This window comes from Platalea leucorodia, assembly GCF_965183815.1.
Source record: "Platalea leucorodia genome assembly, chromosome: 4".
In the NCBI taxonomy this organism is placed as follows: Eukaryota; Metazoa; Chordata; class Aves; order Pelecaniformes; family Threskiornithidae; genus Platalea; species Platalea leucorodia.
This window is the reverse complement of record NC_138826.1, coordinates 119,679,006-119,706,860: the sequence shown is the minus strand read 5'-3', so window position 1 is coordinate 119,706,860 and position 27,855 is coordinate 119,679,006. Positions and strand designations below refer to the sequence as shown.

Sequence of the window (27,855 nt, the reverse complement as noted above, 5' to 3'; positions counted from 1 at the left end):
GCCTCAAAATCGGAGAAAGAAACTAGAGCAAGGGATGCCCTTCTGGATTTGAGGAGACCTGTGTTCAGGTACCTGTTTTTCTACAGGCTTCCCACCTTGTCTAGTGTTTGCAGAACGTGTATTTTGATACTATTCCTACCTCACAGAAGCAATAGATACTGCGTAGCATAGATATAAATCTTAGTACATTCCAAACAAATGTCTGTATTGTGTGGCTTACCAGCCTGCGCCTGGGGTTTGAACTTGGGAGGCTTCCTTGAGTGGATGAAGTGCTGGCAAAGTTTTGTCTCCCTTATCGCTGGGTCTTTGATCTCTGGAAAGTAAGTAAATTGTTCACCAGTTCCTGTGTGAAAACTTGTAAAAAGGGGTCTTGGAAAACCCGAAGTCTGGTTCTGTCAAGGCAGTGGAGTACAAATACTTGTATAAATACAAGTAAAGAGATGTTTAAGCACTAACCCGTGGCCAGACATCTTTAAGGGATGTCGTCTTGTAATAGTACCAAAGTGTGTGTGTGGGGGGGGGGGGGGGGCGTTATGGGGCTTGGGGGGAACTTTAAAGCTATATTAATAGGAAACACCTCTTCTGAGAAGGGCGCGTGGTTGAGAGCGTAACTTCTTTTTAAAAAGTGTCCGCAACCTTTCCTTGTGGTTCTTCTGGCTCCGCAGCTGGTGCCTCGCACTGCCCCCGCCCCAGGCGCTGCCCACCTTCGCCAGCGCTATAAACGAAGGGAGGGAAATCGCTTTAAATTTGGCCCCGCTCCTTCCCCGCCCCCCTCCCCGCCCTTTCCCTCAGGGGCCGCCGCCGCCGCGGCCCCCTTGCCGCCGAAGCCCCTCTCTCGCGCCGGGCGGGAGGGGCGGGGCCTCGCGCGCGCGCCATGGCCGCGCGCTCCCCTCCGCCCACTTCCGGCAGGGAGCGGGGCCGGGGGGGGGGGGCGGGGGGGGGAGCGCAGCCGCGTGGGCCTCGACCCGCGGCTGGCGCCTGCGGCCGCGCTCGCGGCCCGCTCCAAGATGGAGGGCTGGCGAGGAGGTGAGGGAGCGGCGGCGGCGACTCGGGCCGCGGCAGGGGCCGGGGCCGCCCGGAGCGCCTCGCTCGGGCTTTCCCTCCCTTCTCCTTGCGCCGGGTGGGCCGAGAGGGAGGGCGCGGGGAGGAGGCCTCCCGTCCGCTCCCGGCGGTGGGGCAGCCGCTGCCGGCCCCCCCCGCCCAGCTCCGCTCGGACCGCTGCCGCCCCCCGCCCCGCTCCGCCTCAGCCACCCGGCCGCAGCGGGGCCCGGCGGCGCGGAGGGGAGGGCTGGGGACCCTGCCCGCTGCCTTGGGGGTGCTCTGCCGGCTGCCCGGGGGAGGGCGGGGAGGCGCCTGAGGTAAATATGGAGGCGGGGGGTAGGGAGAGGCGCCGAGGGGCCCCGGGCGGCCGCGGGAGAGGAGCCCGCCGCCCCCTCCCCGCCTTCCCAAACTTGTGGCGCTGCGCCCCGGAGGTGGGCTCCTCCCGGGGCGGCCCCTCCCCGGCCGGGGCCGGCGGGACCCTGCGGGCTGCCGGCGGGCGCTGAGGCAGGAGAGCCCCGGCCGGCGCCGAGGGGCGGGAGGCGCGGCCCCGGCCGCATCGCGACTCGCGGTTCCTCCTCTCAGCTTGGTCCCAGCCCGGCGGTGTCGCCCGGGCCGCGGCAGGGAGCCGGGGCTCTCGCCCTGCCGCTCTGCGGAGTGTCGCGTCCCTTTAAATCCGGCTGGCTGACAAGGCACCCGCGATCCTTCTGGAAGAGCGCTGTGGATCTTTCTTTCCTCGTCCAGTCACCATGGTTGCATCGCAAGTGCTCCATTCCACTTGACTAACTACAGATATTTGGCGGTCTTATTAAAGAACGGAGGTTTCCTCGTCGCCGTGGTTCAGTTATGGGATGCTGTAATTGTAGGAAAATTATTTGGTTCTTAGTGCAGCTTTCACCTGTGGAAGTCTCCGCCCTCCAAAATATTTGTTGTTGTTCATGAACGTACGTACTGTACAGAATACAGGTGCAGGGAGGGAGTCATTGACGTGTTTCACTTTACCCGTTAGAGAAGGGTTGAGTTTGACTCTGTGAGACCCTGTAGCTGCACAAGAGACTCGTGGAATGCTATCGCAAATGATAATGTGGGGAGTCTGGGATAAGGCGTAATGGTTTCGATTTAGCCGAGACATTAAATAGGATTCTTTACCAATTTTCTTATTGTAGCTTGGTATGTGCCATGTCTAGCTTCACTTGAGACCCTCCAAGAATTATGTAGGAAGGAAAATCTCAGATGTAAATCCATTGGAATCACCAACAGGAATCTAAAGAGTTATGAGGTGGAATATTTGTGTGACTACAAGGTAGAAGAGGTAAGAGAAACACAGACCGATTTGATCACTCTTTCAGCTGAAATTTGGAAGCGAGCCAAAGGTAGTTTTGCTCGTGATATAAAGTAGTAGGCTGTGAGGACAGAGCTCTTGCTGACGTCAAATGAAACATCTTTTAAACTTTGAACTGTAAACAGAAAGCGGTATAACTGCTGCTTTCAGTATGTTGAAGGAAGGCCTTTTTCTGAAATTACAGAGATGTTAGAACATGCAATGTTCCGCCTTTGCGTATCTAGAAGTTAAGCAAAATGCTGATGCTTCTAGGTTGTAGCTTGGCATGTATTATGATGCTTCTCCTTTATTTGCAGGTAACAGTCTATATTTCTTGACTATTGTAGTCTGTTTGATGAAGAGTTAGGGCCATGTGCTGCAACTGGATTCCTACGGCTTGATCGTGCCAGTGAAATTCAGTCTCAGGATCTGGCCTTGTTACAGTTATTTGGCCCTTTTAAAATAAGTAAAAAATGTATGCTTCTTGATTTTAAATACAATATTGCATGTTTTGAATGGATTACTCCTTCGGGAGGATCGTTGATAAGACAAATAGTGTTTTTTAGAGTTTTTTTCCAGTAAGTTTAGAATTATTTTTTTTTTGTTTTGTATGTGATACAACGACGTTCTGCTTGTACATACGAGTCATGCAACTAGTTAGTATAACTTACCTAACGGCCTTAACAAACTAGCCTCCTCCAGGTATAACGTTAGCGATCAGCGTTCATCCCAGCTGTTTATTTCTTTGCGCCTAGAGATGATATGTAAAGTATCCAAAGTTGTGCTAAACATTAATATGCAAACAGAAAACTTGATTTTTCTCTTTCTCCCCAATTCTAATTGTTACGGGGACATGAAGACCTTCTGCACTGTATGCCGTGTCTTAACTCCAGAGCTCTTTTGTGTTTGTCTGTGTACTCTGTGATGCTGGATTTCAGCAAAGTGGAATGTGGCTAAATCTGTATCTGTTTCTGTATTTCAAGGGCACAGAATACTATCTTGTGAAATGGAAAGGATGGCCAGAATCTTCAAATACTTGGGAACCTCAGAAAAATCTGAAATGCCCATTGCTTCTTCAAAACTTTCTTAGTGACAAGAATGAATACTTGTCTCGGGTGAGAGAAGGCAAAGCACTGAAAGTGAGAAACCATGTTAAAGCTTTGAAACCTGCGGTTGCAGATTACATTGTAAAGAAGGCTAAGCAAAGAATAGCTCTGCAGAGGTGGAAAGAAGAACTCAACAGGAAAAAGAATCATAAAGCAATGATTCTGGTAGAAAACACTGTGGATCTTGAAGGCCCTCCTTTAGACTTCTACTACATTAATGAGTATAAACCTGCTCCGGGAATAAATGTAATAAATGGAATAACGACTGGCTGTGAATGCGCTGACTGCCCTGCTGAGAAGTGCTGTCCAAAGGAGGCTGGATTTATTTTGGCTTACAATAAACGAAAGAAGTTGAAAATCCAGCCCGGCTTGCCCATCTACGAATGCAATTCGTTTTGTAGGTGTGGGCCTGACTGCCCTAATAGGATAGTACAGAAAGGTACACCGTATTCTCTTTGCATCTTCAGAACTAACAATGGCCGTGGCTGGGGAGTAAAAACCCTCCAGAAAATTAAAACCAACAGTTTTGTGATGGAGTATGTTGGAGAGGTAGGTATTTATCTCATATAGATGAATTATTTACAATAAAGGAAATGTTGGAGAAAATCCTGATGAGCTTTCTCTCAAGTTTTAACATTTCTTGACTTCTGCTGTATGATAGATAAGTCTACTTTCGAGTAGAGGAATATGATAAAGAGATGTTCTAGATGGCAGAAAAAATACATTGTCTGGAATGACCTCTATTCCAGAGCAATTGTAAGAGGTTGAATGTAAAGAGAATACTTACCCTGCGTGTCGCTAAACGATTATTTCACATATGTGCCCTAGTAGTATTTCTAAAGGCAAGTCCTTCTTTTCTTTCATGGCAGTCACATACTTCATTCTTGCCTGATTATCTTTATTATTGTAGTTTTTCCTATTCCCCAGGCAAAGTTGTTACCAAACTCCCCACCCAGTCTGCTATCCCCTTTTCTGTTTTGTCTGAACTTTTAAGGTAGTATTTCAAAACATATTTATTACTTTTGATTAACATAAAGGGTAAGACTTACAGCGTGGACACTGTCTGTTTACTTGATCTCATACTATTTCAAACAGAACTTTCATGTTATAAAATACAGACCTTGAGTTACTCGAGATTTTGTATTGCCCTGTGTTTATCTGGTTCAGCCTCTGCTCTGCTTCAGGCCTCTTCACATCAGTAGCTCCTGGCAGCCTCTCTGATCCAGTCTGTTGTATTTCTGCCACAAATCTGCCTTGCTGCTAAGTTGACTCAAAATAATTCCTTCTGTCCCTTTGTACAAATGTTTATGGTCTTTAGTGTATTTCATCCATCCTTCCCGCCCCAAATCTTTTAACTTCTCATGTTGGTGCCTTTCTTGTAAACATACAAGAGATCAGGCGTTCAAAATCAAAATATCTTTGTTGAGGGGTTAAGGCGCTAAGATGATTATGTAATTTTGTTGCTTAAAGGAAAGAGTGTGTATTTACCCTTTTGCCTGAATCTACTTATTCCCTACTGCTGAGTAAGTTCTCAAATCGGATGTCAGAACGATTTTAGAGGGTTGTTTTTTTGTCCAGTTCCACCACATTTCATATCTGTCTTGCTGCCAAATTGTGATTGCTGAGCTGGCACAACAGAATACATTCAACATAACAGGCTGTAGGTGAAGTTGTTTAAGCTGTTGCTTCTGTCAGAAGCGACTGTAGTTCTTCTCTTCCTTTGGGGAGTTTAAGGATTTCTACCTTGTGCTGACACATGCTAGCCTAATTGCAGAGATTCATCTCTGTGAAGGGTGTATATGTCTAAGTTGTCATGAACAGGATCTTTATTGCAGTCAAAAACAGCAGGAAGAGATGCTTCGAGGGAGGGAGGAGATCAGTACTGGCTGTAAATTCAACTGGGTTGTAAAGACTGATACCTGTTGATCTTTGTGCAAAGGGAGAAAGTTGAAACTTAAATTTTACATGAAGTAAACAAGGCGTTCTGTGTCTAATGAAAAAATTGTGTGTATAGAAACTTCAAGTAGAAACAGTTGATTGTATCTGTTATCATCCATACTCTTAATAGCAGGTGCTGATACTTTTTTCCATGAGACAAGGTAGTGCTGTGCATCAGCTGTAGACAAATGTCATCCAGAGAAGCCTCAGTCACTAACTAATTAGTTTAGCTGTATGTAGGTAATTCTTTATTCATTAGAGATGGAATGCTATTTCAACATCAAAAAGTGAATGTGGTATTTCTACTAAGTGTTTTTTTTCTAACTTGGTTGTGATTTTTGTTTTAATTTAGTAATAGTTAATAATATGATGCAGGTTTCTTTTTTCTCTTTTTTTTTTAGGTGATTACAAGTGAGGAAGCAGAGAGACGAGGCCAGCTCTATGACAACCAGGGAAATACATACTTGTTTGATTTGGACTATGACTCAGACGAGTTTACAGTAGATGCAGCTCGATATGGAAATGTGTCCCACTTTGTGAATCACAGCGTAAGACCTTGTTTTGTGTACTAAGAATTTGGAGAATTATCCTAATTGTGCCAGAAATATCTTTTCCTACTGTAAATATTTTCTTACCATATTCACAGTTTTTCTGGAGCAGTTTGTTTCATGCCAGCACAGTCCAGTCAGTTAGATGACGTAATACGTCATCCTTCAGACATTGGTAGAGGAAAAAATGGAAAGTTCCTGAGCTTTCTTTGGTATTTCTCCCCTATATATACCTTTTTCCCTCCTTGTGTCAAATCTAAACTTGCCAGAGAACTCAAAAGTAAATTTTAAACACGGCGTTTTTGTAGTGTTTTATTTCCTGTTCAGCTAAAGTACCTAAAGCAAGAAGGCCGACCTGCATCTGGAAAGGAATTAGGTGTCATTCCTGAACTAAAAATTACTGCTTCTTACTGATGTAATGTTTGTGAGGTATGCAGTCAGTGTTTACAAATACAGTAAATTCATGTCTTCAGATTTGTGGGCTGATGGTGTTTGTATTTCATGCGGACTTGCCAGGGAGAGGGATGAAGAAGAGTTTTAGATACAGCTAATTGCTCTTCACTTTCGAAAATGGGAGTGAAGTATTCTCACTCTTCAGAGTAAATTTAAATGTCTAACTTCACTTCTGATTCTTTAACGTGGGTTATATTTTACTGATAAAGAGCAAAAAAGCACGCAGAGTTTAACGAACTGTTGAAGTCACTACTGACTTCTGACACTTAATCCAGAAAAAACAATAAAAGTGGTTTCTAGTTCCTGCTCAGTGTCCTTGACCCTCCCCCTGCCACCCAGCCCATAGCAGATAATTCAGAAGCCAAGCAGGTTAGCAATTGAAAATAGAAATTTATTCGTAGTATGGAAATATTTCTGGCCTGGAAGCAGTGCTTAAACCTACATACAGAATAGTGAGAGTGTGTGGCTTGAAACATTAGGTTGTTTTTTCTTTTCTTTCAACTTTAATTCTTTTTGTGGGTTTTGTAGGCAAATACTAACCTCCCAAGGTAGCTTCAGTTGCTTTGTTTGTCATCTTTTTTGTTGTCATTTTTTGAAGGAACCATGGGGTTTTTTAATGGGCTGTTGCATGTAGTGTAGTCTATGTAGTGTGTAATGGTTGCTGCCTTGAAAGGACTCCACTGTAAGCTATGAGTGTTCTCCCTTAACGCTATTTCAAGAATGTGATTTGTTAAGTTATCTTCTGAAATCAATTCCAGACTTCTGTCACTGAGAGAAGAACCAGTTCTTCCTTTCCTGTGACCTTGGTTTACTTAAACGCTTCAGTGAAACTTCTTGTGCAGTTTTCTTAACAGAAACTACGTTAATTTTTGCCTTACAGTGTGATCCAAATCTTCAAGTCTTCAATGTGTTTATTGATAACCTCGACTTGCGTCTTCCTCGAATAGCGCTGTTTTCTACACGAACCATCAAGGCTGGAGAAGAGCTAACCTTTGACTATCAGATGAAAGGTCTGCAGGTTTTAACGCTGTTCTCGCAGGAGGTTTGGGGCACTGGCGGGTTCTGCTGCAGCCTGACTGATGTTAGCATTTCGGGTCAGGCGCTGCATCTCCCTAACACAGCTTGGTGGATCGTAGAACAGACGGCGCTCATCGGCGTGTAGCGCAGGCAGAGCGCACCCAGAAGCTCTTGTGAGCACCTCTAGTACGTTACTTCCGTCAGCGCTCCTAGCTCACAGCAAGGGGTTGTGGTTGAATGTCTGACGAGGCAAATTATTTTGAAGATTTGTCCCAGGAATGCTCAAAGGAACGGTCAGGCTACCATTAAAAAAAGCTTTCCTTTATTCAAAGGCATTTACATGGCATTTCATGTAAACTGCTTTCTAAGTAATCTGCTAGTGATAGTTTACGCAGACAGTTGTAACAGCTGAGTGGTCTAAGGCACCGTAGGTTTGTCTCTGGATTCTGGTGTCTGTAGGCCTCAGTTGTGGATGGAGGTCCTATGGGACAGATGTTTAGGACAGAAGAAGGACAGTCCAAAGTTTACTGTTGTTTTGCTGGGCTGGATACATTGATCATTATGCAGAGACTTCAGGAAACAAAATTCTTGGTGAAATACTATTGGTTTTTTGATAATTAAGAAAGAAATTTTTTACAGTGAGAACCATCATTCACTGGAACAACCTCTCCAGGAACGTGGTGGAGTCCCAGTCACTGCAGGTTTTCAAGATGCGATGCACAGGGTGCTAGATAATCTCATCTAGGCTCCCTTTCCCATGAAAGGTTGTACCAGATGATCCCTGGAGGTCCCTTCCAACTTGGGCTGTTTCATGATTCTTCGATAATTGATCTTCCATTCAGTGTTCGAGGCCAGGTTGGACGGGGCTCTGAGCAACCTGATCTAGTGGAAGGTGTCCCTGCCCACGGCAGGGGGTTGGACCAGGTGGTCTTTAAAGGTTCCTTCCAACCCAGGCCATTCTATGACTTCATTTTTTTCCAGTACAATAAAAAATTTTTGAGGTTCGCTGGCAGGGGTGTTGTGTGTGCCACACTTTGCGTGCAAACCGTTTATCCCCGACAGCGATGTGGTGTTGGCCCCGCTATTTCGTTTTCAGAGAAGCATCTCTGTGCTCCAGAGCTGTACCTCATTCTTGTAGAAGCTCTCGTTAAGCGCTGAAAAATTGATCTTATTTAAATCCTTAAAACTCGTGTTTCTTGTGGTGTCTGCAACACTTAACGTTCAAGGCCACCCGGTATGGATACAGACGTGAGGGTACAAAGCTCGAGTTTGTTGAGCTTTGGATTCTGATACGTATGCTAGGTCTTGTGGAAGTAGTTGTAACATGTGTGTCAGGGGAATTTGAGTATAGCTTCACAATTCTTTTAAGAACTGGGGTGGTAGAAGGCTTTTTGAAGCCGTTTGAATACCTAGCACAGTTTCAGTCTGTCTTTTAAAACTTCCTTATTTGTGTTTATCTGTGTCACAGGTTCAATAGATCTGACTTCAGACTCTGCTGATGGTCTTAGCCCATCCAGAAAGAGGATCAGAACTGTCTGTAAATGCGGAGCTGTGTGTTGCAGAGGTTATCTCAACTGAGTTCGGGTATCCAAAGTCACAATTACTTTGTTCTCTTTTAAATGTGTTTTAAGAAGACTCTTCTTTCACACATATTCAAGTATTCTTGCGTCTAATGTAAATAAGTACAGTGGAACCAAGGCATTACGTTTGTAATTGAAATGGCATTGGCCAAAGAAAGAGATGTAGTGTTTCAGGCAAAGACAAAACTGATAACGGGGATTAAAAATTGGTTTTTCTAGCACTGTTATTTAGGAAGCAGTAAAATGTATGCTAAGAAAACTCTTTAAAATGTACCTTGATTTGAGTATTGGAGTGTGAGCTTACAGCCATAGGCCTTTTAGGAACTGATTTCTGTGGGATGAAGTGATGTTACGTATGCTCTATACCTTGAAAAGTCTGGAGGCATTAGATTTGAATCCTGAATCCTAGCTGACGGTTCTTTTGCTTTTTTGTTGTATAAAGAAAAACTTCAAGAGATTAGCAATAACATTTATGGCACCGGGGTGAGGGATTAAGGACAGCCATCAGACTGTGTCTACACGAAGGTTCACAGGAATGCAAACTGTAAAATGCCCATTGAACTCCACGCAAGTAAAGCGATTGGTTTTAGCAGATTCCAGATGTAAGATCAAGGTCTTGAACGTTTTTAGCTGATGTTATTTAGAAGTTTTACAAATAGATTTTTTTTTTTTTCCAATTGTTATGTTCTGATTTTTTTGTTAGGATGCTACAGGAGGTCTGGAGTTCTACAGAGAATTTGTAAATACCGGATTAGCGGTAGTAACAGACGCTGTTTGTTTTCATTGCAGAAATTTGGCAGTCATTGCTGAAACAAATTATTGGCTATAGTTTGGAAATATCAAAAGAACAGGGAGAGCAGCCCATTGTCTAACAAAGCTGATGCATTACGGAGATATGCTCAGTTATCTGTTAGGTGCAAAAATACCCTGAGCATTGATTTGTATTCACAACTGTTTTTGATTAAGTTTTTACATACTGTGACTTTTTTTATCTAGTGACAGACTTTTAAGATATTAGACCTGTTTTTTCTTGTTGCAAAAATGTTAACTTCAGTGAAGTTAGACTAGGGGTGAGTTTACCCATTTGCTGTAGACATTTGTAAGATGTTCTTGAATGTAAAGGCTGAGAAATGTACTGTTCTTCAGCTGCTTGAGTCTTTTTTTTTTTTTTTTTTTTCCTGATCATCTTAAAGTTGTCTCGATCTATTCGTGATGTATGCTAAGTTTTACTTGGCTTCAAAAACACTGAAGAGCAGTCGAGGTAGGTTACCAGTGGAGTTACAGCCAAGGTCCGTGCTCCAGGGATGATCTAAGTGCTTTATTCTCATGGATTAAAAGCTTGTAAAACTTGCATATTGCTTACAAATCATGTAAATGTTGATAGGGTCAGGCAGAATAACGTTGCTCCATAAATGGATGCTTCAGAAATGGATGCTAGCTATGTATCATAGGTCAGCTGGTTACCTTTATAAGGTGCACAGCTCTTGGCTCAGGTGAATGAAGTCGAGTACCCAGCATATAACCGTTTACTTAATTTGTTAGAAAATGCCTTAAATTTCACATTACTTACTAGCACTCCAAAAAGAGTGTTTCAAAGGATAACACAGGTTGGTTGTTCATTAAGAAGCACAGTTGCATTTGCACTGCGGATCCGGCTCTTGGGCAGAAAGTGAAATTTTAGATGCTACTAGCCAAAATCAGTTTCACGGCTGGGGCGACGAGTTTGGGCCATTGAAAGTGCTGTGTAAGTTTTGTAATCTGCAATACAAAGAGATACACGTTGAAATAGATACTTTATATTGTTTAAGGAATAGGAGAAAGTTTTGCTTAGATTTAAAAGTCTTTGACATTACCAGGCTCACCTGTATCCACCCACTTGGATAAATGCCGAATCTAGTCAATTTTTATCATGCCACATCTCTAATGACTTTTTTTTTTAATATATAAAGTTGAAGTGGAATGTGGAGCTTTAATGTTAGCAAACTCTAGATGATCTCACATCATTTGGAGTCATTAGTGCTTTCTCTTGCATGTAGCCCGATTCAGCGATGCATTCCACGTGGATGGAATCTGCAGCCTCCAGCTCCTTAATCCGCTGCAGTCTGCAGCCTTCCCTGTCGGTACAGGATGGCGAGAGCGGCTGCGGCAAGAAACGGATTCCTTACCAAATCGGTGTCTCTGGCCTCTCCTGTACAAGATGACGCAGGGCTGGTTCGACACTCTTTTTGACTATCTATGTCCACGCTCAGTTCGATTTAAAAATGGCAAGTAAATGCATTTTAAAAGATAGAAGTCTTAGAAGTTGTCCTTGAGTTCGGTGTCTGCCTTTTTCCCAAGGCAGTATACGTTAGCACCAGCATTGGAATAACACTGCTGTTCTTTCAGGATACGTGTGTTACCTCTTGTGCGATAAATAAAGGACCGTTAATTTATGTTCTGGGAGGTAACAGTATTTTGTATTTATTTGAAGTAAACCCATGTATCCAGTTTCCAATTTAGAGCCTTGAACAGTATTTTATATTTCCGCATTCACAGCGCATTTGGATCGCAGTCAGTGAATTAGCTTAATGGGATGCTCTGTCACTTTTAAAACTCCTTTTGCTGTTTTTACGAGTTTGGGGGGAAACTACCGAATTGGAAAAGGACAAAAAGCTATTTTCAATTTCTTAAGGAGCCTAAACCAGCCTAGCTTCTGCCTTTGTTTTACTTTGTGGTCTGCTAGCGTCATCATGGCCACCAGCTCAGTTGTGTGTATGCACTTCTTAGAGGCTGGTAACCTGTGATCTATCCTCTAGCTGTTCTCTTTTGTTGGATTTTTTTTTTTTTTTTTGGTAGCAAAACTGAAGCTGCAAGATCACCTGTAAGAAAAGCTATTGTCTAGTTATTTAATCTCAAAGTTAAGTCAATCTTTTGGTTATTTCTAATGTATGTTTTAGGACTGTGTACATTAGAATATGCAGTTTGTAAGCTCAGGAACATTTTCTTTTCATAATGTGTGATCTCTAGTATTGCTATCTTCCTATAGTTTTTGATAAAATAAATTAAATTTAGTTTTTCTCTTGTTGTTGTCATTCTTAACAACAAAAAAAAAATCTTAGCCTGTCAAAATTAGCTGTAGCAGTAGAATTTGCTTTAAACTGCAACCTCTTCATTCCTGTCCGCGTTTTCTAGTGCTGTAAGGACTGTAGTAGGGCGATCATGAGGAAGTCATGTGTTTCCTCTTCAGTTTATGGCTGATAAGAACTGGTATAAATTTACACTGTCTAAAGCAGACTGGGTTCCTGTATATGTAAGCACACTGTGAACGCAGCCCTGGCCTTACACCTATAGGACAGTTAAGGAAACAAGCCAACAGAAGAAATTCTGCTCTGTATGACTTTATTCACAGAGGTAGTTACAACAGCAGTTTCACTTACTCAAGCTTGCTAAAAATAACCCAGTTGATAGACCACGTTTGGAAATTATGTTAACAAATCCCAGGACCGGAGTGGGCAAGGTGACAGTGGAGGAGTACATGGACTTGAACAGCCTTAAAACCATACGCTGCTGATGATAGCAATTTTTCTTCTCTCGCCGCTGTTCCCAGTAGCAGAACGCTGGCTGGTTTAACGTTCATGCTAAAGATGGCAGAAAGACTGAAGACAGACTTGGAGAGCAGAGCTGTCGTACTCAAGGTCTGTTTAATTCTTTGGGACTTAAGACCACGTGGACGGGAAACCTCACGGATTTTTAGATGACCTCTGCTGTTCAGGCATTGTTGTAGGCACTGCAGTTTAACAAAAACCTGAATTACCTTTCCATTTTAGAAGCTAAGCATTTTGGCAAAGAGTTATGCTGGCACATGTGCACGGAGAATGGATTGTCTCGATTTAAAAAAATCTAAAAAGATCTGAACTCAGTGAAGTCAACAGAATGTTGCAGAGGAGATGAAATTTGGTAATACGGGGGCCTTGAGTAACGTAACCGCCTGTCCCGGGTAACAGGGTAGCTTCTGTTGCTGTGACTTAGCCCCCAGAGCAGGCTACTGCCGGTGGCTTTGGAACCACGTGCCACGGGATTTTATTTGTAAGTGGTTCCGAAAAACAGTTCGGAACAAACCAAACCACGGAGGAGCTGATGACAAGTTGTTTGCAATGAGTTAGATGATTTAAACCATAGACAGTGGTGCACAGTACCTCATTCAGGAGTCAAATTCACGTGACAACGTTTGCTCAGTGTAAAGAGAGACTGCTTGAAAAGAACAATTTGATTTTTTTTTTTTAAAAAAATTGTCAGTAATTCTCTAGTCTGTTCTGCAGTTGTTTTTAAAAATAACTGCAGTGAAATCTCTGAATCTGAATTCTCTCAGTGCCAGGAGGCACACAAGGTGCGAACATGGTTCTTCCACTTCGATCGGTCTGCGGCTGCGTGCTCTGGAGTCCCAAGGGCCACAGCGCAGTCTTCTGTTGGTTTTTTCCTCGAGACATGACCGATCCAGTTCCATCTCCTCCTCCTCACTTCATTACTGATTTTCTCCATCTCCGAGTTGATGCTCGTCGTTTCTGCAACTTTTTATTTATTTTTTTTTCTGGGAGGAGGTGGTTGGCCTCCTGCCCAACCCCCATGACTTGGAGGGCCACTGCAGTGAAAACTCAGGATTAAAGTCCAAGTGCAACTGTTGCATTGTTTGCATGGTCGTTCCTGAAAGATGGCGTGTTCCTCCCCACAGTTAAAAATGTGGTATTTTATTAAAACCTGAGATCGCGTATATATCAAAGGCAAACTCTTAGAGCTCATGATCAAGAGAAACACTAAATTTCATTTAGTGTTCTACCCTTAGTTTTGTCTGGTCCCTTTTTTGTCCACTTACTTACAGTCCTGGAGAACTGAACCTCGGGAGGCAGAAGGCTTTTACAGTCCCTCCCAGGAATACTTTCTTGTCAGTGTTTCATGGAAGGACCAATAAAGTTACACAGGCTGCAAATTTTTTAGTTCTGACAGTAAGATATTTCTGAAAAAAAAAGGCATAAATTAGCATAGCTGCAGATCGTAATCAGCACTAAAGAGAAAAGTAATTTGGGGTTTAATAAACAAATTTCTGTATTTCCTTTCGTGATGTCACGTGATACCTGTCTTCAGGAGACTTTTTTCTCATTGAGTATGCTTTCACCTGCTGCTAGCTTCTTATATAAACAGTACAGTTTATCTGGGCGAGGCACTTCAGCATCCGGAGTCAAGGGAATTTCGAAGTCAGAGGAGCTCTGGGAGTCCCTCCTCAGTTCTCGCTCCGGAGTCCTGGCGTCGTCCCTTATTTCCACCGGCACATCTTGACCGCGAGCGGTGCCAGCTTCTGCATCTGTCTCGCAGTCTTTGCTTTTCAACTCGCAGGCAACACCGTAGGCACAAGATCTGGTTTGACCCACCGGCTTCCCCCTGCTGCTGTCAGGTTGGCTGTCCTTGGCAGCCTCCTGCAACGCAGACACAACTGGTCTGCTCCCGCCTTTGCCCAAGCAGCCTGAGTCCAGGGCGTTTCTCTCTTGGGAGGTGATGAGTACCGTGTCCGATTGGCTGTCCCAGCCCTGGCTCCCCTGCTCCGATATGTGCGTCGACTGAGAAGAGTTCTGGGAGGAGATGTGCGTTGAGTCGCTTACTCCATCCGAATCACTGAAGAGTGACTGGGATCCGCCAGCATCTGCTGAAGATGGGAAGGTGTCCTCGTTTTCAGAGCCTTCTTCTAGTTTGTTACACTGAAAAAACGCGTCCCAGCGAAGGACGTCGGCATCAGGCTCCTGTGCGTCACTAGTTACTCCACTGAAATTTGATGTGGAAGTGGCATCTGGCTCATGGGAAAGAACTTGAACTGTGTTTATTTCAGATTCTTCTTCTTCGTCATCTTCATCATCGTCATCATCATTTGATTCCTCACAGTCCACAAAGTCTACCTTGGGGGAGGCGTAAGTCGTGGTCGCTTTGTAACTTTCTGTGCTCTCATTAATGTTTCCGTCAGGATTTGCAGATTGCCCCGTGCCGGGGGGCTTGCCCTCCTCTCTCTGCTGTTTTGGAATCTTAGGCCTTGCAGAAGCTAATTCTGAGTCAAAGAGATCATCTTCATCTGTCAAGAAAAGAACAGAAAAGAAAACACTAAGGAAGGTTCAGATCTCTGATGAAGTTCTGTTGAGAGCAAAGTTTTAATAAAAATCCATTTAGCGTGAAGAGAGGAAGAAGTTCTTTAACCCAGAGGGAGACGCAGCAGGACATCACTGCCAGCGTTTGCCTTGCCTTGCCCAGCCTTACAAGGAAAGCTGCGCATTGCCGTCCTCCATGTAAGCTGCAGCAGATCGGGTGTAGCCCTGGTAGACGCGTTTATTCAGACCTCTGACGTGTTCTGCCAGGACTACGTCACCCTTGCCGACTTGGCACTTCAGAAATAGCCAAAGAGAATGCAGCAGGCCCAAAGCTGTCTTCTCGTTCCCAGGTGGCTTTCCAGAGGCTGTGTACAGCATCCGTTTACCATCATAAATTAAAAAACCTACTCGGTGCCAAAAAGTCAGCAGCGTGAGGTAATGACGAGGAGCAGTTCCACTGATCTACCGCTCTGTCCTCCGCAACATAGAAGGTGTTACAAGAAGTTCCCTTAGAAACAGCTTTACTAGGGATGGTCTAGGACCGTGGAACTCTTCCAGAAACTTAAAGGGCTGTTAAACATTAAGGACATTTTAATACCACAAACAAGTACGCTTTTACACAACTAGAGCTCTCTCACCCTCCTAAAACCTAAGTTCACTTAATTTGTATTTCTCCTTTCTAACCGTTGCTTTGAACGCAGACAGACTGTGGTGAGCACCGCGACTTTTGGCACCTCCGCGTGGTCTCAGACTTTCATTTACGGCACAGTAGCGCCGGCAGAACCTTTACCTGTATCAGACAAGTCTCTCTTGTGCACTCTCTTCAGCGTTCCTAAGGGCTTGTACCTGGGTTCCATGTTTCTCCTGTACGACCTGCACAATGGCTTTAATCTGAGGTGAATGAGAAAAACGATTAATATTTTAACTCAGCAGATACTTTCAGGAGCTTTTAACTTGATCTACGTACACTGCTTCACGCCTCTCACAGGCACTGCAGCAAACGTCTTACAGCAAAGGCAGCAACAGCTAGGGAAAAGTTCTTAATTCACCGGTCGAAATCTGTCATTTCTATATGTTTACCTTAAAACACGTACACCATTTGGAAACTATCTTTTAGTCCCTTGCTTAGAGAAGACAAGATGACAGGGTTCAAAATCTGACTGCAGTTTTATTCACTAACTGTAAAATATTTCCTTTATTAAGGAGGAAAAGAAAAAGGAATGAAGAAACGAGTCCTCGTGGTGTTCAGCCTGAGTGACACCACTACTCCTTGCTCCCTAAGAGCGCTTTGTAAGCTGCCAACATCTGTAACAGCACAAGAGCACAGGCCTCTGTGATGCTGTACAGAGGCTAGGAGTTCAAGTCCCCAGAGAAATCCTCTTTAAAAGAAACTTCTTGGAAGTAGCAATGACAAATAGAAATAGGTCACAGAGTAAAGCAAGATGAACGTGTATTCAAATTCCACCCAAAGAGAGTTTAACAGCAGAAAGGCCTCTATACATAGATACACGTAGTGTGTGGAATACAAACTCTCAGACGTGGCACAACATGCAAGTGTTCAGAAAGCTGAAGTTTGCAGGACTGAATATTAAAAAAAAAAAGTCTGAATTATCAGCCAAGTAAAGCAAAAGGCAGTGGCCTGCTCGAGAGGCTGGGATTCAGAGGGGAGTTGTCCCTCCAAGACCAGAGACCAGATCACCTCCGTTCAGCAGCCACTTGTCACTTACATTTCCATAACTTTGTCTTCTGTCCCACCCACTGGCAGTACGTTGGGATACACATTCACAGGACGGATATAGCTTAGGAAATCCTTAATCTAAATTGAAGAAAAGAAGCAGCTGATTAACAAGTTACATCACCAGTTAATAATTTCACTGCAGCACTGATCAAAGCACAGGCACAATGAGTATTACCAGCTGTCTCATGTAAATACCAGTATGACCCAGGAGCCAAACTCTTATCAAAGTGGATAGCTCCCTAACAACAAAACAGATCGAAGGGATGCTGAGAACTCGGCCCCACCTAACCACCTCACACCAGTTACCAACTACTATGCAGACCATCGCTACCTCTGAAAGAAAAGGCTAGACAAACCTCTTCCTAGGGAATGTGGTCGAGCGCTTCACTGTTATTAACTGCTGTAGATCTTTTCAGACCTGCATTTTTCTTACCTTAGAATCATAGGATGGTTTGGGATGGAAGGGACCTTTAAAGGTCATCTGGTCCAACCCCCCTGCCATGGGCAGGGACATCTACAACCAGATCAGGTTGCTCACAGCCCCATCCAACCTGGCCTTGAGTGTTTCCAGGGATGGGGCATCTACCACCTCTCTGGGCAACCCCTTCCAGTGTTCCACCACCCTCATTGTAAAAAATGTCTTCCGTATATCCAGTCTGAATCTACCCTCTTTTAGTTTAAAACCATTGCCCCTTGTCCTGTTGCAGAAGGCCCTGCTAAAAAGTTTAATTTAATTCTTACTGGACTTCAAGTCCCTAGTTGTGCAGATCAGAGTATTCCTTTCCTCAAAGACTTTTCCTGAAGTCTCCCTTCAGTCCACTATAAAAGCCCATAGGACAAAACCCATCACTTTTTCAAAGCCTTACTCTGTTGTCTTCTAGATGCTCTCCAGACAGTAAATTTTTTGAAGAATTGTATCCAGTTTGGGGCACTCCACTCCAGCTGAGGCTTTATCAGTGCTGAGCACTGCAAACGCTCACAGGTTTGCAGATTACACTCCTACCTATACAAACCAGTAGGACCCATCTATTTTTGCGCGTGGAGATATGAGTCTGTTACAATGCACTACCGCCCATGTTCTGCCAGCAAAGCTGCCATGTTGTATGTGCTACGCTAGTACCTCCGTTTAAAATTCTGCATGGTAGAGCAAATTAAAACTTAACCAGGATCTTAAAAACAGGACTGCCTTCCTAGGGCTCTGAGTCATCTCCATTTTGTATGTGCAAGGCTTTGTGACAGGTTAATTGTTAGCACTGATCCAGTTTCAGTTCAGTTTCTTAGGAGAGAGAAGTATTTTAAGAACTGGATCGAGTCATACTAAATGAAAGCGTGTGATTCTGAGAGGATGCTGCCATGACCAACTTCCTTTTAGTCTTCTGACACAGAAAGAGGAGTAACAGTGACAGCTACAACATGCGAGAATTCTGTTTAAATGTGTGCGCAGGGAAAAGGCAGCAAACCCACCCAAAACTGAGTCACAGCAGATAAACAATGTATTGAAAACCAAAATTCCAAGCTTTAAGCATCACATAGTTACACAGTAATCTAAAATCGAAAGGCAGTCAAAACAATTGTAGCAGTGACAAATACTTCGAGAAGAGAGAACAAAAAAAATGGGCTTGTAATCCTGCCCTACCTTCTGCAGCTGTATTGAAACAGACTTCTCTATCTTCAGCATCCAGAACTTCCTATGCCCTTATGTCTTATTACTGAAAAGATTTAATTTTATTGTGACAAGTCATGTCATCCACTCCAAAATAATTAAAACTCCTTTATTTTTTTTAATCAGTGTATACTCAGTACCACAAGTATACAAACCTCACTGTATGAAGAGTGGAAAGAGAAACAAGCTCTGTATGTACTCTCCCCTGTCCTAAAAAAAAAAGAAGAGGCACAAAAATTAGGTAACTGCTCTTCATCGTCAGTCAACAGGCAAGCATAACCTACTCTTAAAAAGTCCATTTTGAGATTCAGTTATACAAGCGTCAGGCAAGATACGCACCTGAAACACCAGGGTTCTGCACGGCCCAAATGCTCACCTCACTATTACACTGGTTTTCTTGATCCTTTCTCCAAACCACATAGTGGAGGGTTTGATGCTGATGATGCGCAAGGGAGTTCCATTTTGGCAAGTCATCCCACAGGGCAGTCGGTTCCCTCGAAAGCAGTCATCATCCTGTCAAATGCAATATAAAATTAAGTGTAATCCTGACCTTTCTTCCCCCAGAAATTGAGCAACACAGTACCTAGCCAGACCAAGTTTTCATCTCACTTCCAGCTCCTTTGAAAAACACTCTTTGCTGTTGCATCTTGCTTCCGTAGTGCAGCTGACAGAGTAAATCAATCACAGAGACCAACGCCCCAACGTGCCCTCTCCAGTCCTACCTGCACTCCGCCACGCTGGAGCCCTCAGCCTGGCGGACATCCTGGAAAGGCAAGGCCATACACCGCAGGCACACAGCGCGTGGCGGCAGCAGACCCCATGCGAGCTGCTTTTGAGGTATTTACATGGATAATACCTGACGGATGTAATCTGCTGCTTGTCTTACTTCATTTAAAATACAATTTTCAAGTTTCAAATACAGTTAAACTATTTCTAGTGTCAGCTAATATATTTTTTTCCTTTTTTTATCTCCTTAAAAAAAAAAAACCTTCAACCCACTAGCTAAAGTTCTCACTCTCCTTTGCATTAAGCCACCATTTGGCCCAAGTCTTCGTTAGCACAAGAGGACTAAAACATTAGCACCTATAACCAGCCTTTCACAGCAAAGTTAGCAGAAGCTTTGCAAAATGATACACACCCGAGGATGTCGACAGGCATGAATCTGAGTGTGTCGATCTGTAGTAACATGGTAGAGGATTTCTGGCATGTTTCTGAACATATCAAGTTTGTTCACGTGCACCTAGAGAAAGGCAGAGTTTACTCTTCATTAGCTCAAGGCGTTTGCCAAACCGAGGATCTGTTCTAAAGCAACAGAAATGTTACCTTGATTCCAAGTTCCTCACTGAGGTTTATGAATAAATATTCATATCCGTAAGCAGCTTTGCAATTCAGCCACACAACATGATAGCGAGTCAGTGAGGTCCAGCTTCGCACTAACTCTAAGATCCCATTTAAACACTCCTCCTGAAAAGTTTAGAAAATGTTGTAAACCGTCTTTGAAGATACTTCCAAAGAGCTGTGATTTGGTAATGCAAAATGGCAAAGGGGTGGTTAATTAATTAGCAGCCGTAAGGACCTTTCCTCTCACAGCTTATTTAGACTTACCCGGCTTGGTATATGATAAAATTTGGGGTCACAAAAAGTGGTGTCCAAATACACACTCTGGATGTCTTTTACTCTGAAAGAGAAATGTGATATCAGAGCGAGCAGCGCGTCACAGTACTGAGATATACCACTTCCTCTCTCTTCAGCAGGAGGCAATTCTTCCTCTTCATTACAAACGGCAAGTCAAAAGGGGCCTGTAACTGCAGTATTGCCTGACTGCAAATATATTTAATCCAGAATAAAAAATGAGGAAAAAGAGTACATTATTCCTGAATTGTCCATGCCTGTGTGATCTTTTATTCTTTCTGAATCCCATGAATAGCTGAAGCCTCACCTGGTCCCTGAATGCAAAAGCTCCATTCTGGCTGCTTCTCCTTTTGCAAGCCTGAAATCCCCTGTGTACAGCACAGTGCCGTTTGCACCTTCAAACAAAAACCTACAAACAGAAACACTCCGGTCAAACTCAACGGTATAAAGCATTAAATGCCAGGTGTCGATTTGTTACTTTGCTTAGAGCAGTCTACGTGACTAATGTAGGATGTACTAGAAATACTGGGCTCAATTTGGTCCTGGAGTAATTTCAGATAAACGTAATAATTCAGACTCAATATGTCTGGAAAATAACCTGTGCCTAGGCTGGTCAGAGTTGAAGACAAAAGCCTCACAGATTCTGTGAGGGTAGCCCAGCTGTCTGTTGCAGCCAAAGGAATCTATTCGGCATCTGCACCAGGAAGCTGGGCACCTTCCTTTTAATGTCATACTTCAGAAATGGAGGATTTATTTTTAATCACAGGTTTGTATGTCATTTTTAAGTACAGCTGAAATCAAGAGAGTTGTTATTCATAGGCATGGGGAAAAGTAATCTGCCCCACCAAGGTAACAACTTCTGTCCGGACAGATAGAATCATAGAATCGTTAAGGTTGGAAAAGACCCTTAAGATCCCAGATAGTACAGTGGTTTTCCAACCTCGGTGGGCCCTGCCACAACAGTATTATCTCCAAGCAAGAATTTTAAATTCACTAGCTTTTTCTAGTTAGAAAAAACCCAGTACTTAGTGAGAACTCTATAGCACAAACACCTCAGCAGAGACATTTAGAGTACTGAAAGGACATACATGACCGATCCCGGACAGTGACCAGCTGGTAGAAGTGTCACCTCTAGATCTTCTTTCTGGAAGAGATGGTTAGCATTTTTTTCACACTGTACTAAGTACTACCAGTACTTTCATTGACACAGGGAAAGCAACGCATTACTCCCCACAGCCTCTTGCAGCATTTAGCATTGCTCTTGAACAAAGAGAAAGTCTCTTCCCATTCCAACAAGCCCTGAAGAGCAATGACCATCCTGCCATGCCAGAAGAGATGACTGGTGCTCATGAAAGCCACTCAGCCAGGAGACAGTCCTACTTCTTTGGTTCCTGGTGAACAAGCATCATGGAAACATCTTGGAATACACTTTGCCTGGAGGTGCCTTTCTGGGCCTGTACCTGAGCTTTAAGTCCTGCACTTAAAACTTATTTTAATAAGCCAGGAAATATGAGGTGAAAAAATCAAGGAGAAAAAGGTAAGTTGGAGAGCACTGATACAGTGGAAAAACATTACCAAAAAAATGCCATGACAATAAGAACAAAGTGGGGAAGAAGAATTCATGTGGCTACACACCTTGGAGAGCGGAAGGGGAACATACATTTTAAAAATAGCTTGTCCGCTTTGGATGTTACAGGTAAGATCCATTTCCCATGCTCATTTAAACAGTATTACTGCCCACTACAAATATATGAATCTTTTTTTTTGTGACTCACCTCACCAGATGTTTCATCCACTAAAGAAATCTGAGTTGGAGTTTCAACTTCCAATGCAACCTGTAACAAAATGAATAAATGCATTACAGGATTTATTGAACGTTTTTTTTTCATGCTTATGGCTAAGTATTCATTACGTAGACATCTTTTTAGCACCAACTGCAGCTAATGCTAAGCCTGTAAAATTAAGCCTGTTCTCCTATAATAAGTAATGAATTTCCATTTCCAGTGGGGAAAAAAAAAAAGTTTTCCAAAAGTTGTCTAAAAATGAAATGGAGATGATACCCCAATCAAAGTGTGCGTGCCTAAAAAAGTTAGAACATGTTGGACTTCTCACAGCAACAGCTCAGGTTTCTCTAGCTCGATCATATGCCTTATTTTTGGATGACTGCAAAGCCCAAGACATCCCAGTCCCAGAGCACACCAGTGGATCTTGCTCGGACAGGTCTCTGTGCTGCAGCACAACTTGTCCTCACTGTTCCCTATGACCAGAAGCAGAGCCCACAAATCACATGCAGCAGGTATTTCTGTGTTTGTGTAATCTATAGACTGCAATTAATCCCTTATTTTGCCATACCCTCTACTAAAACAGAATCCTGCAACATCCTGTGGCTGCCTGCAAGGCTAGCGCTGCTATGCATGCTCCTCTCCCATCCTCCTGGGTTTTTTTTCCTTTGTTTCAGACAATATTTGTGTATAATTCTCCTGCCCAAAAAAAGCCAAAGTGAAAGGAAAGTCTCCTGTCATTACTCTCCTTAGGTATAACCTCCAGCTTCGCAGCCGAGCGGTCTCCTGAGCGCATTGGGTTTCACTGCACTAGATGGATTCACAAGACACCGCATCGCAAATTTCTGGGCAGCTCCACGAGATCCATTCAGCTGGTACTCACACAAAGATGGTAACATTTGGCTTCTCCCCAGAAACAACACCACCAATCAAACACTGAGCTTGCTCCAAAAAACAGATACATATGTCAAAAAATGTTTTATACCAAGAATTCAAGCCACTAGCAAGAGCTGATTTTTACAACATCAATACTAATTTTATTCTCGACAATTTCTGAAGCTGAATAAACTCAAGAGGCTGATCAAAATTCTGCATGCTCAATATTTCCCAGTAATTCTCAAATTTCCTCCTGCAGTGAAACAATTGTCAAGGTTTAGATCTAAACTGCCTGAAAAATTCTTCACTGACAGCGACAGCTTAGCTTCATAAGCATAAATTATAATATCTCCAGCAGACTTCTCCCCTCATCTTTGATAGTTTAAATGTTAAAGCCAGCAGCAGATTTAAAGAGCCTCTCATGCCGTACGTACAAATAAAGGTCAGACTGGAAATCATAAAAACGTTTGTCTGGAAGCTGACATCGTGATTGCTTCTTTCAGTCTGGTGAATATCAAATCAGCTGTTAATTCATTTCCCAGTCATGCTACAAGCAGAAAGCTTATTTATTGTAAGACAAAGCTTGTGAACAAGACATCCAACAGCTACTACCTGATTTAGGGCCTGTGCAGCTCATGCCATTACCAGCAGTCACTCCTGGGAGTAGCAGCTGCAAACATATACATATTTTTTTAATTGTGTTGATTTGTGTTAATTGTGCTTCATCTTAGACTGTACCACGGGTACCTCTGGCATCTCTTCCCAGATTAAGATTTTCTCCAACAGGGATGTCAGGACCAGCACCACCTACTTTCCTTTTACTGCTCACACAAACTCCTAATAGCTTATAGATATCTCCCCGCAAGAGACTTCTTCTTCTAGGTTAAACTCAAGGGATACTGGAAGCAAATGGACATGAGCTTAAAAACAAAAATAAAAGAAAATCAACCGACACCAACAAAAAAGCCACCACAAACCCACCCCATTTTATTTTTGCTAGTCCAAGAAGATTATAGGCTTAGAAAAACGCTCACCTATGCACACTGTGCTCCTTCACACATCAAACATGCCTAAGGGATGTTCAGAGTCTTTTTTACAGAGCCCTGAATCATGTTCTTGCTCCAAATCATTAAATCTTTCCATTTCTCGAGGCTTCATATAAAGCTAGTTATCTTCTCCCTCAGCTTCACAATTAAACTAGGACCTTGAACAGAAAAGTCCCCTACTTCTGTTTTTTCTCTTACACAAACTTACATACCCACTCGTATGAGTTTCTTTGTATATGGAGCTTAAGACCCACGCTCACAACCTATTTAAGGAAACTCTGAACTGTAACTCCCCTAAGGAAACCAGTTTCAGCTTGCCTGAAGTCCTTCTTGACCACTTGACCAGAAAACTCTCCTGTCCTTGCTTGGGGGACACAGCAAAATCCTTACACTATGTGATGATGTATGTACGTACAGTGAGATGTGAAAAGAAACACGTTCAATTTCAAAGCCCGCATCTGCAAAGGGAAGGAAATGAACAACTACAAGTCATACCTACACATGACCACTGATCACTTGAATTTTGGCTCCATATAGTGGAAATCAAGTAAACTAATTAAGTTCTTCAGTGATTTTACATCACTAAAATGTTTTCATGTTAGATAGTCCACTTTCCAAACAGCAAAAGGAAAATAATATAACTAACAGATTACACATACTCCAAGTAATACGCAACTTTAAATGAAGCAAAAGGGAAATGAAGTAAGGACAGGAGCAAAGAGACATGAGCAAGGCAAGGAAATGAAGGAGCGATACAAATGATCAGTGTACAGATGGAGGACATTTACAGCTGACATTGAGAGAAAAGGATAAATTTTGTGGAGGGAAAAATAAGATTAAACAGTAAACAACAATAAACCAATCCCACATAGCAAGCAGCAAGGAAAGGCAAACTGATGCAGGTGCTTAAGCCCTGAAACAGTGTATCAACACCAATACCAATATTTAGACATTTCTGAGGAGGGGAAGCTTCCTCTTCCCTCCTATCACTGCTTGGAAAGTGTTAATTTAAAAATAAACAAAAACTCACAATGTGATTCTCCCAAAACTTGTATTTCCAGCTAGTCAACAGCAATTCCTTAGTTACTGGTGAGCAGTATAGCTTAACTTTCAAGCTGTGAGGAGACAAAAAAACGCAGATGAGTGTTTTTTAAAGTAGAGGCAGAGAACAATCTAACGACGCATCAGCACCTGGCACCTACTACATCAAAACATGCGCTCAGACCCCTCTCTCATCTGAAGAGACCTGCAGAACTGTAAGCCCGCAGGAGCAGTTTTGCCCCAGCCTGAAGTGGGATCAAGGTGTAATTACTCCACCTTGTTGAGCAAGCTTTTCTTCAACGCAGCAGACCCAAAGACTTACCTATGTGTGCCCATGCCTGTGTGTTTCTGTGCAGACACAAATAAAGCGTGTGGTACACAGTTACATGTATCTTTGCTTGTTTCTATACCCACCAAGGTCTGTTTCAGGCGTGCATGCTTTCCCTGGAACAGGCATTTGGGACAGTTAGTATTCAGCAGAACGCAGAATACTTCCTCTAAAGCTCTAGCTTTTGCACGGTGCACAAGGAGACCTGACACGCAAAGAGAGATACTCTGCTCACATTTGAGGAGATGCAACATCTACTCTAATAAATTAAACAGTGCCTAGGAACTGGCCCACAACCTCTCTGGGCCCATTCCCACGTCTGACAGTTCTCCTGGTGAAAAAGAAAAGGTGTCCCTTGCCCTTTTGTTATCCACCTCCAAGTAGAGTCTGGCTCCATCTTCTCTACCCCTACCTGCAAACAGTGATACACAGTTGACTCCTACTCTTAAGGCTGAAGCTATCCAGCTCTCAGCCTCTCCTCACACATCATGTGCTCCAGCCCCAGACCAGCTGGGAAGTCCAGCTCCAAAGCACTGATGATGTTTTTTGTGCAGGGGAGCCCAGGGCCGGACTCAGTACTCCAGACAGTCTCACCAGTGCTGATGAAAGGGGCAAAACCATCTCCCTCAAACCGCTGGCTACCTGCTTGCTCACACACCTCTGAGCGCAGCTGGCCTCCTTCACAGCACAGGCACAGCAATGACTCCACACACCGACACGCTCCCAGGGAATAACAGCAGCAAGGATCCCCATGAAGTTCATAAACCTCATGAAGTTCAACAAGGCCAAGTGCACCTGGATCGAGGCAACCCCCAGTATCAATACAGGCTGGAGGGATTGAGAGAAGCCCTGCGGAGAAGGACTGGGGGTACTGGTGGATGAAAAGCTGGACATGAGCCGGCAATGTGCTCTCGCAGCCCAGAAAGCCAACCGTGCCCCGGGCTGCATCCCCCGCAGCGGGGCCAGCAGGGCGAGGGAGGGATTCTGCCCCTCTGCTCTGCTCTGGGGAGACCCCACCTGGAGCCCTGCGTCCAGCTCGGGGGTCCTCAGCACGGGAAGGACAGGGAGCTGTTGGAGCGGGGCCAGAGGAGGCCACAGAAATGATCGGAGGGATGGAGCACCTCTGCTGTGAGGAAAGGCTGGGAGAGCGGGGGTTGTTCAGCCTGGGGAAGAGAAGGCTGCGGGGAGACCTCATTGCGGCCTTTCAGTACTGAAAGGGGGCCTACAAGAAAGATGGAGAGAGACTTTTTAGCAGGGGCTGTTGCAATAGAACAAGGGGGAATGGTTTTAAACTAAAAGAGGGTTGATTGAGACTGGATAGAAGGAAGATATTTTTCACGATGAGGGTGGTGAAACACTGGAAGGGGTTGCCCAGAGAGGTGGTAGATGCCCCATCCTTGGACACATTCAAGGCCAGGCTGGATGGGGCTGTGAGCAACCTGGTCTGGTTGTAGATGTCCCTGCCCATGGCAGGGGGTTGGACCAGATGATCTTTGACGGTCCCTTCCAGCCCAAACCCTTCTGATTCCGTGACCCTACCATCCCTGGCAGTCTCCTTACCCTCTTTTGCTCACGCCTTGCTTTGAACCAGCCGCCTCCTCCTCAGGGCTCCTGGCCCCGCACGCTGCCGCGGAGGCCGGGCCGGCCCGGGGCGGCCCCCAGCCGGGCAGGGCCCCCCCCCCCCAAGCAGCCCCGCCGCAGCCCGTACCTGCCCTCCAGCCTCCTCTTCAGGGCGGGCGCCCGCAGCCCCTTCATGTGATCTGGGGAGAGAGGGGACGGCGGTCACGGGAGGGGGGGACAGGGGACAGGGGACGGGGACGTGACGGGCGGTTGCCATGGGGACGGGCGGTTGCCATGGGGACGGGCGGGGCTCACCCTTGTGGCAGTGCGAGAGGAAGTAGGCGCGCGCGCGCAGGTTGTGGCGGTCGAAGCGGTCGATGGACACGGCGGGGTACTCGCGCACGCGGCCCCCGAACCGGCTCATGGCGGCGAACGGCGGCGCCGCTTCCGCCACGCTCCCCCACCCCTCCTCCTCCCCGGCCCTCAGCCAATCGTGAGGCGGCCCCGCCTCCTGCCGGCCAATCAGACGCGGGGGGGGAAGAGGCGGGAACGGCGCCTTAAAGCGGCACCGGAGGGCGGTTGCCTGGCAACGCCGGTCGGCGGCGACCGTTGGGGCTGTGAGGAGCGCTGTGAGGAACGGTCGCCATCGCGCTGCAGCTCTGCGCCGCCCGCCTTGGGAGAGGCACCCCTTGGCGGCCCTCGCACCGAGGTGGGTCGTCTGAGGGCTGGGCGGCCGGGTTGCGGCTATGGCGGTGCGGGCAGGGTGGGGTTACAGCGGTGACTCAGGCCGAGGCCCAGACGTCTGCCTGAACACCGTGGCAAATACAAGAAGCTCTCATGTAAAGTCTGTTGGAGTCATTGGAAATCTCTTACTGACTCTTCTAGGACCCCAAATAGTGAGTGTCGACTCGTGTTAAGTGGTCTAAGAAGCGTGGCCATGTGGCCCAGAACCTCTCCTGCCCAGGGACCTAGGGCCTCTGCCCGGGCTGAGGGATGCAGCTGCTGCTTTCCCGTTTGCAGGCTCAACCAGTAGCCAAGCTGAGCATGTATCGCAGACAGGGCTGGTCACGCAGGCTGCCGCAGAT

General features: G+C 44.8%; 2 protein-coding genes across 9 annotated transcripts; one reads left to right on the top strand and one right to left on the bottom strand.

Annotated features, from left to right (window-relative positions):
- The first annotated feature begins 948 nt into the window (after positions 1-948).
- Positions 949-12,006, top strand: SUV39H2 (SUV39H2 histone lysine methyltransferase). 8 transcript variants are annotated; one of them, XR_014228098.1, is made up of 8 exons: positions 949-1,026; positions 2,205-2,350; positions 3,343-4,014; positions 5,805-5,951; positions 7,285-7,414; positions 8,061-8,185; positions 8,890-9,005; positions 11,038-11,049. XR_014228098.1 is itself a non-coding variant. In XM_082311002.1 (7 exons), exons 1-6 carry the CDS (start codon positions 1,008-1,010, stop codon positions 8,997-8,999), a joined length of 1,224 nt encoding a protein of 407 aa, XP_082167128.1. In that variant the 5' UTR covers positions 949-1,007; the 3' UTR covers positions 9,000-9,005; positions 11,038-12,006. The 8 variants fall into 8 exon arrangements, 5 of the variants coding, with proteins under 5 accessions (XP_082167128.1, XP_082167129.1, XP_082167127.1 ...); XR_014228099.1 differs by having other exon boundaries at positions 7,285-8,185; XM_082311002.1 differs by lacking the exon at positions 8,061-8,185 and having other exon boundaries at positions 11,038-12,006.
- A 448-nt stretch (positions 12,007-12,454) lies between these two features.
- DCLRE1C (DNA cross-link repair 1C) lies at positions 12,455-27,194 on the bottom strand (the record flags this gene model as incomplete). Its single annotated transcript, XM_082308782.1, has 14 exons — positions 12,455-15,092; positions 15,896-15,996; positions 16,833-16,921; positions 18,662-18,716; positions 18,883-19,019; positions 19,645-19,746; positions 19,830-19,970; positions 20,112-20,184; positions 20,446-20,547; positions 21,227-21,282; positions 21,914-21,973; positions 24,872-24,956; positions 26,919-26,970; positions 27,086-27,194. The coding sequence occupies 14 exons, from the start codon at positions 27,192-27,194 to the stop codon at positions 14,116-14,118; spliced, it is 2,139 nt and encodes a 712-aa protein (XP_082164908.1). The 3' UTR covers positions 12,455-14,115.
- Between the last annotated feature and the right edge of the window lie 661 nt (positions 27,195-27,855).

Bases quoted from the DNA above. Each gene is read 5' to 3' on its own strand.
- SUV39H2 (XM_082311000.1), top strand. The intron at 4,015-5,804 runs GTAGGTATTTAT...TTTTTTTTTTAG, and splicing joins TGATGGAGTATGTTGGAGAG to GTGATTACAAGTGAGGAAGC. The intron at 5,952-7,284 runs GTAAGACCTTGT...TTTGCCTTACAG, and splicing joins CCCACTTTGTGAATCACAGC to TGTGATCCAAATCTTCAAGT.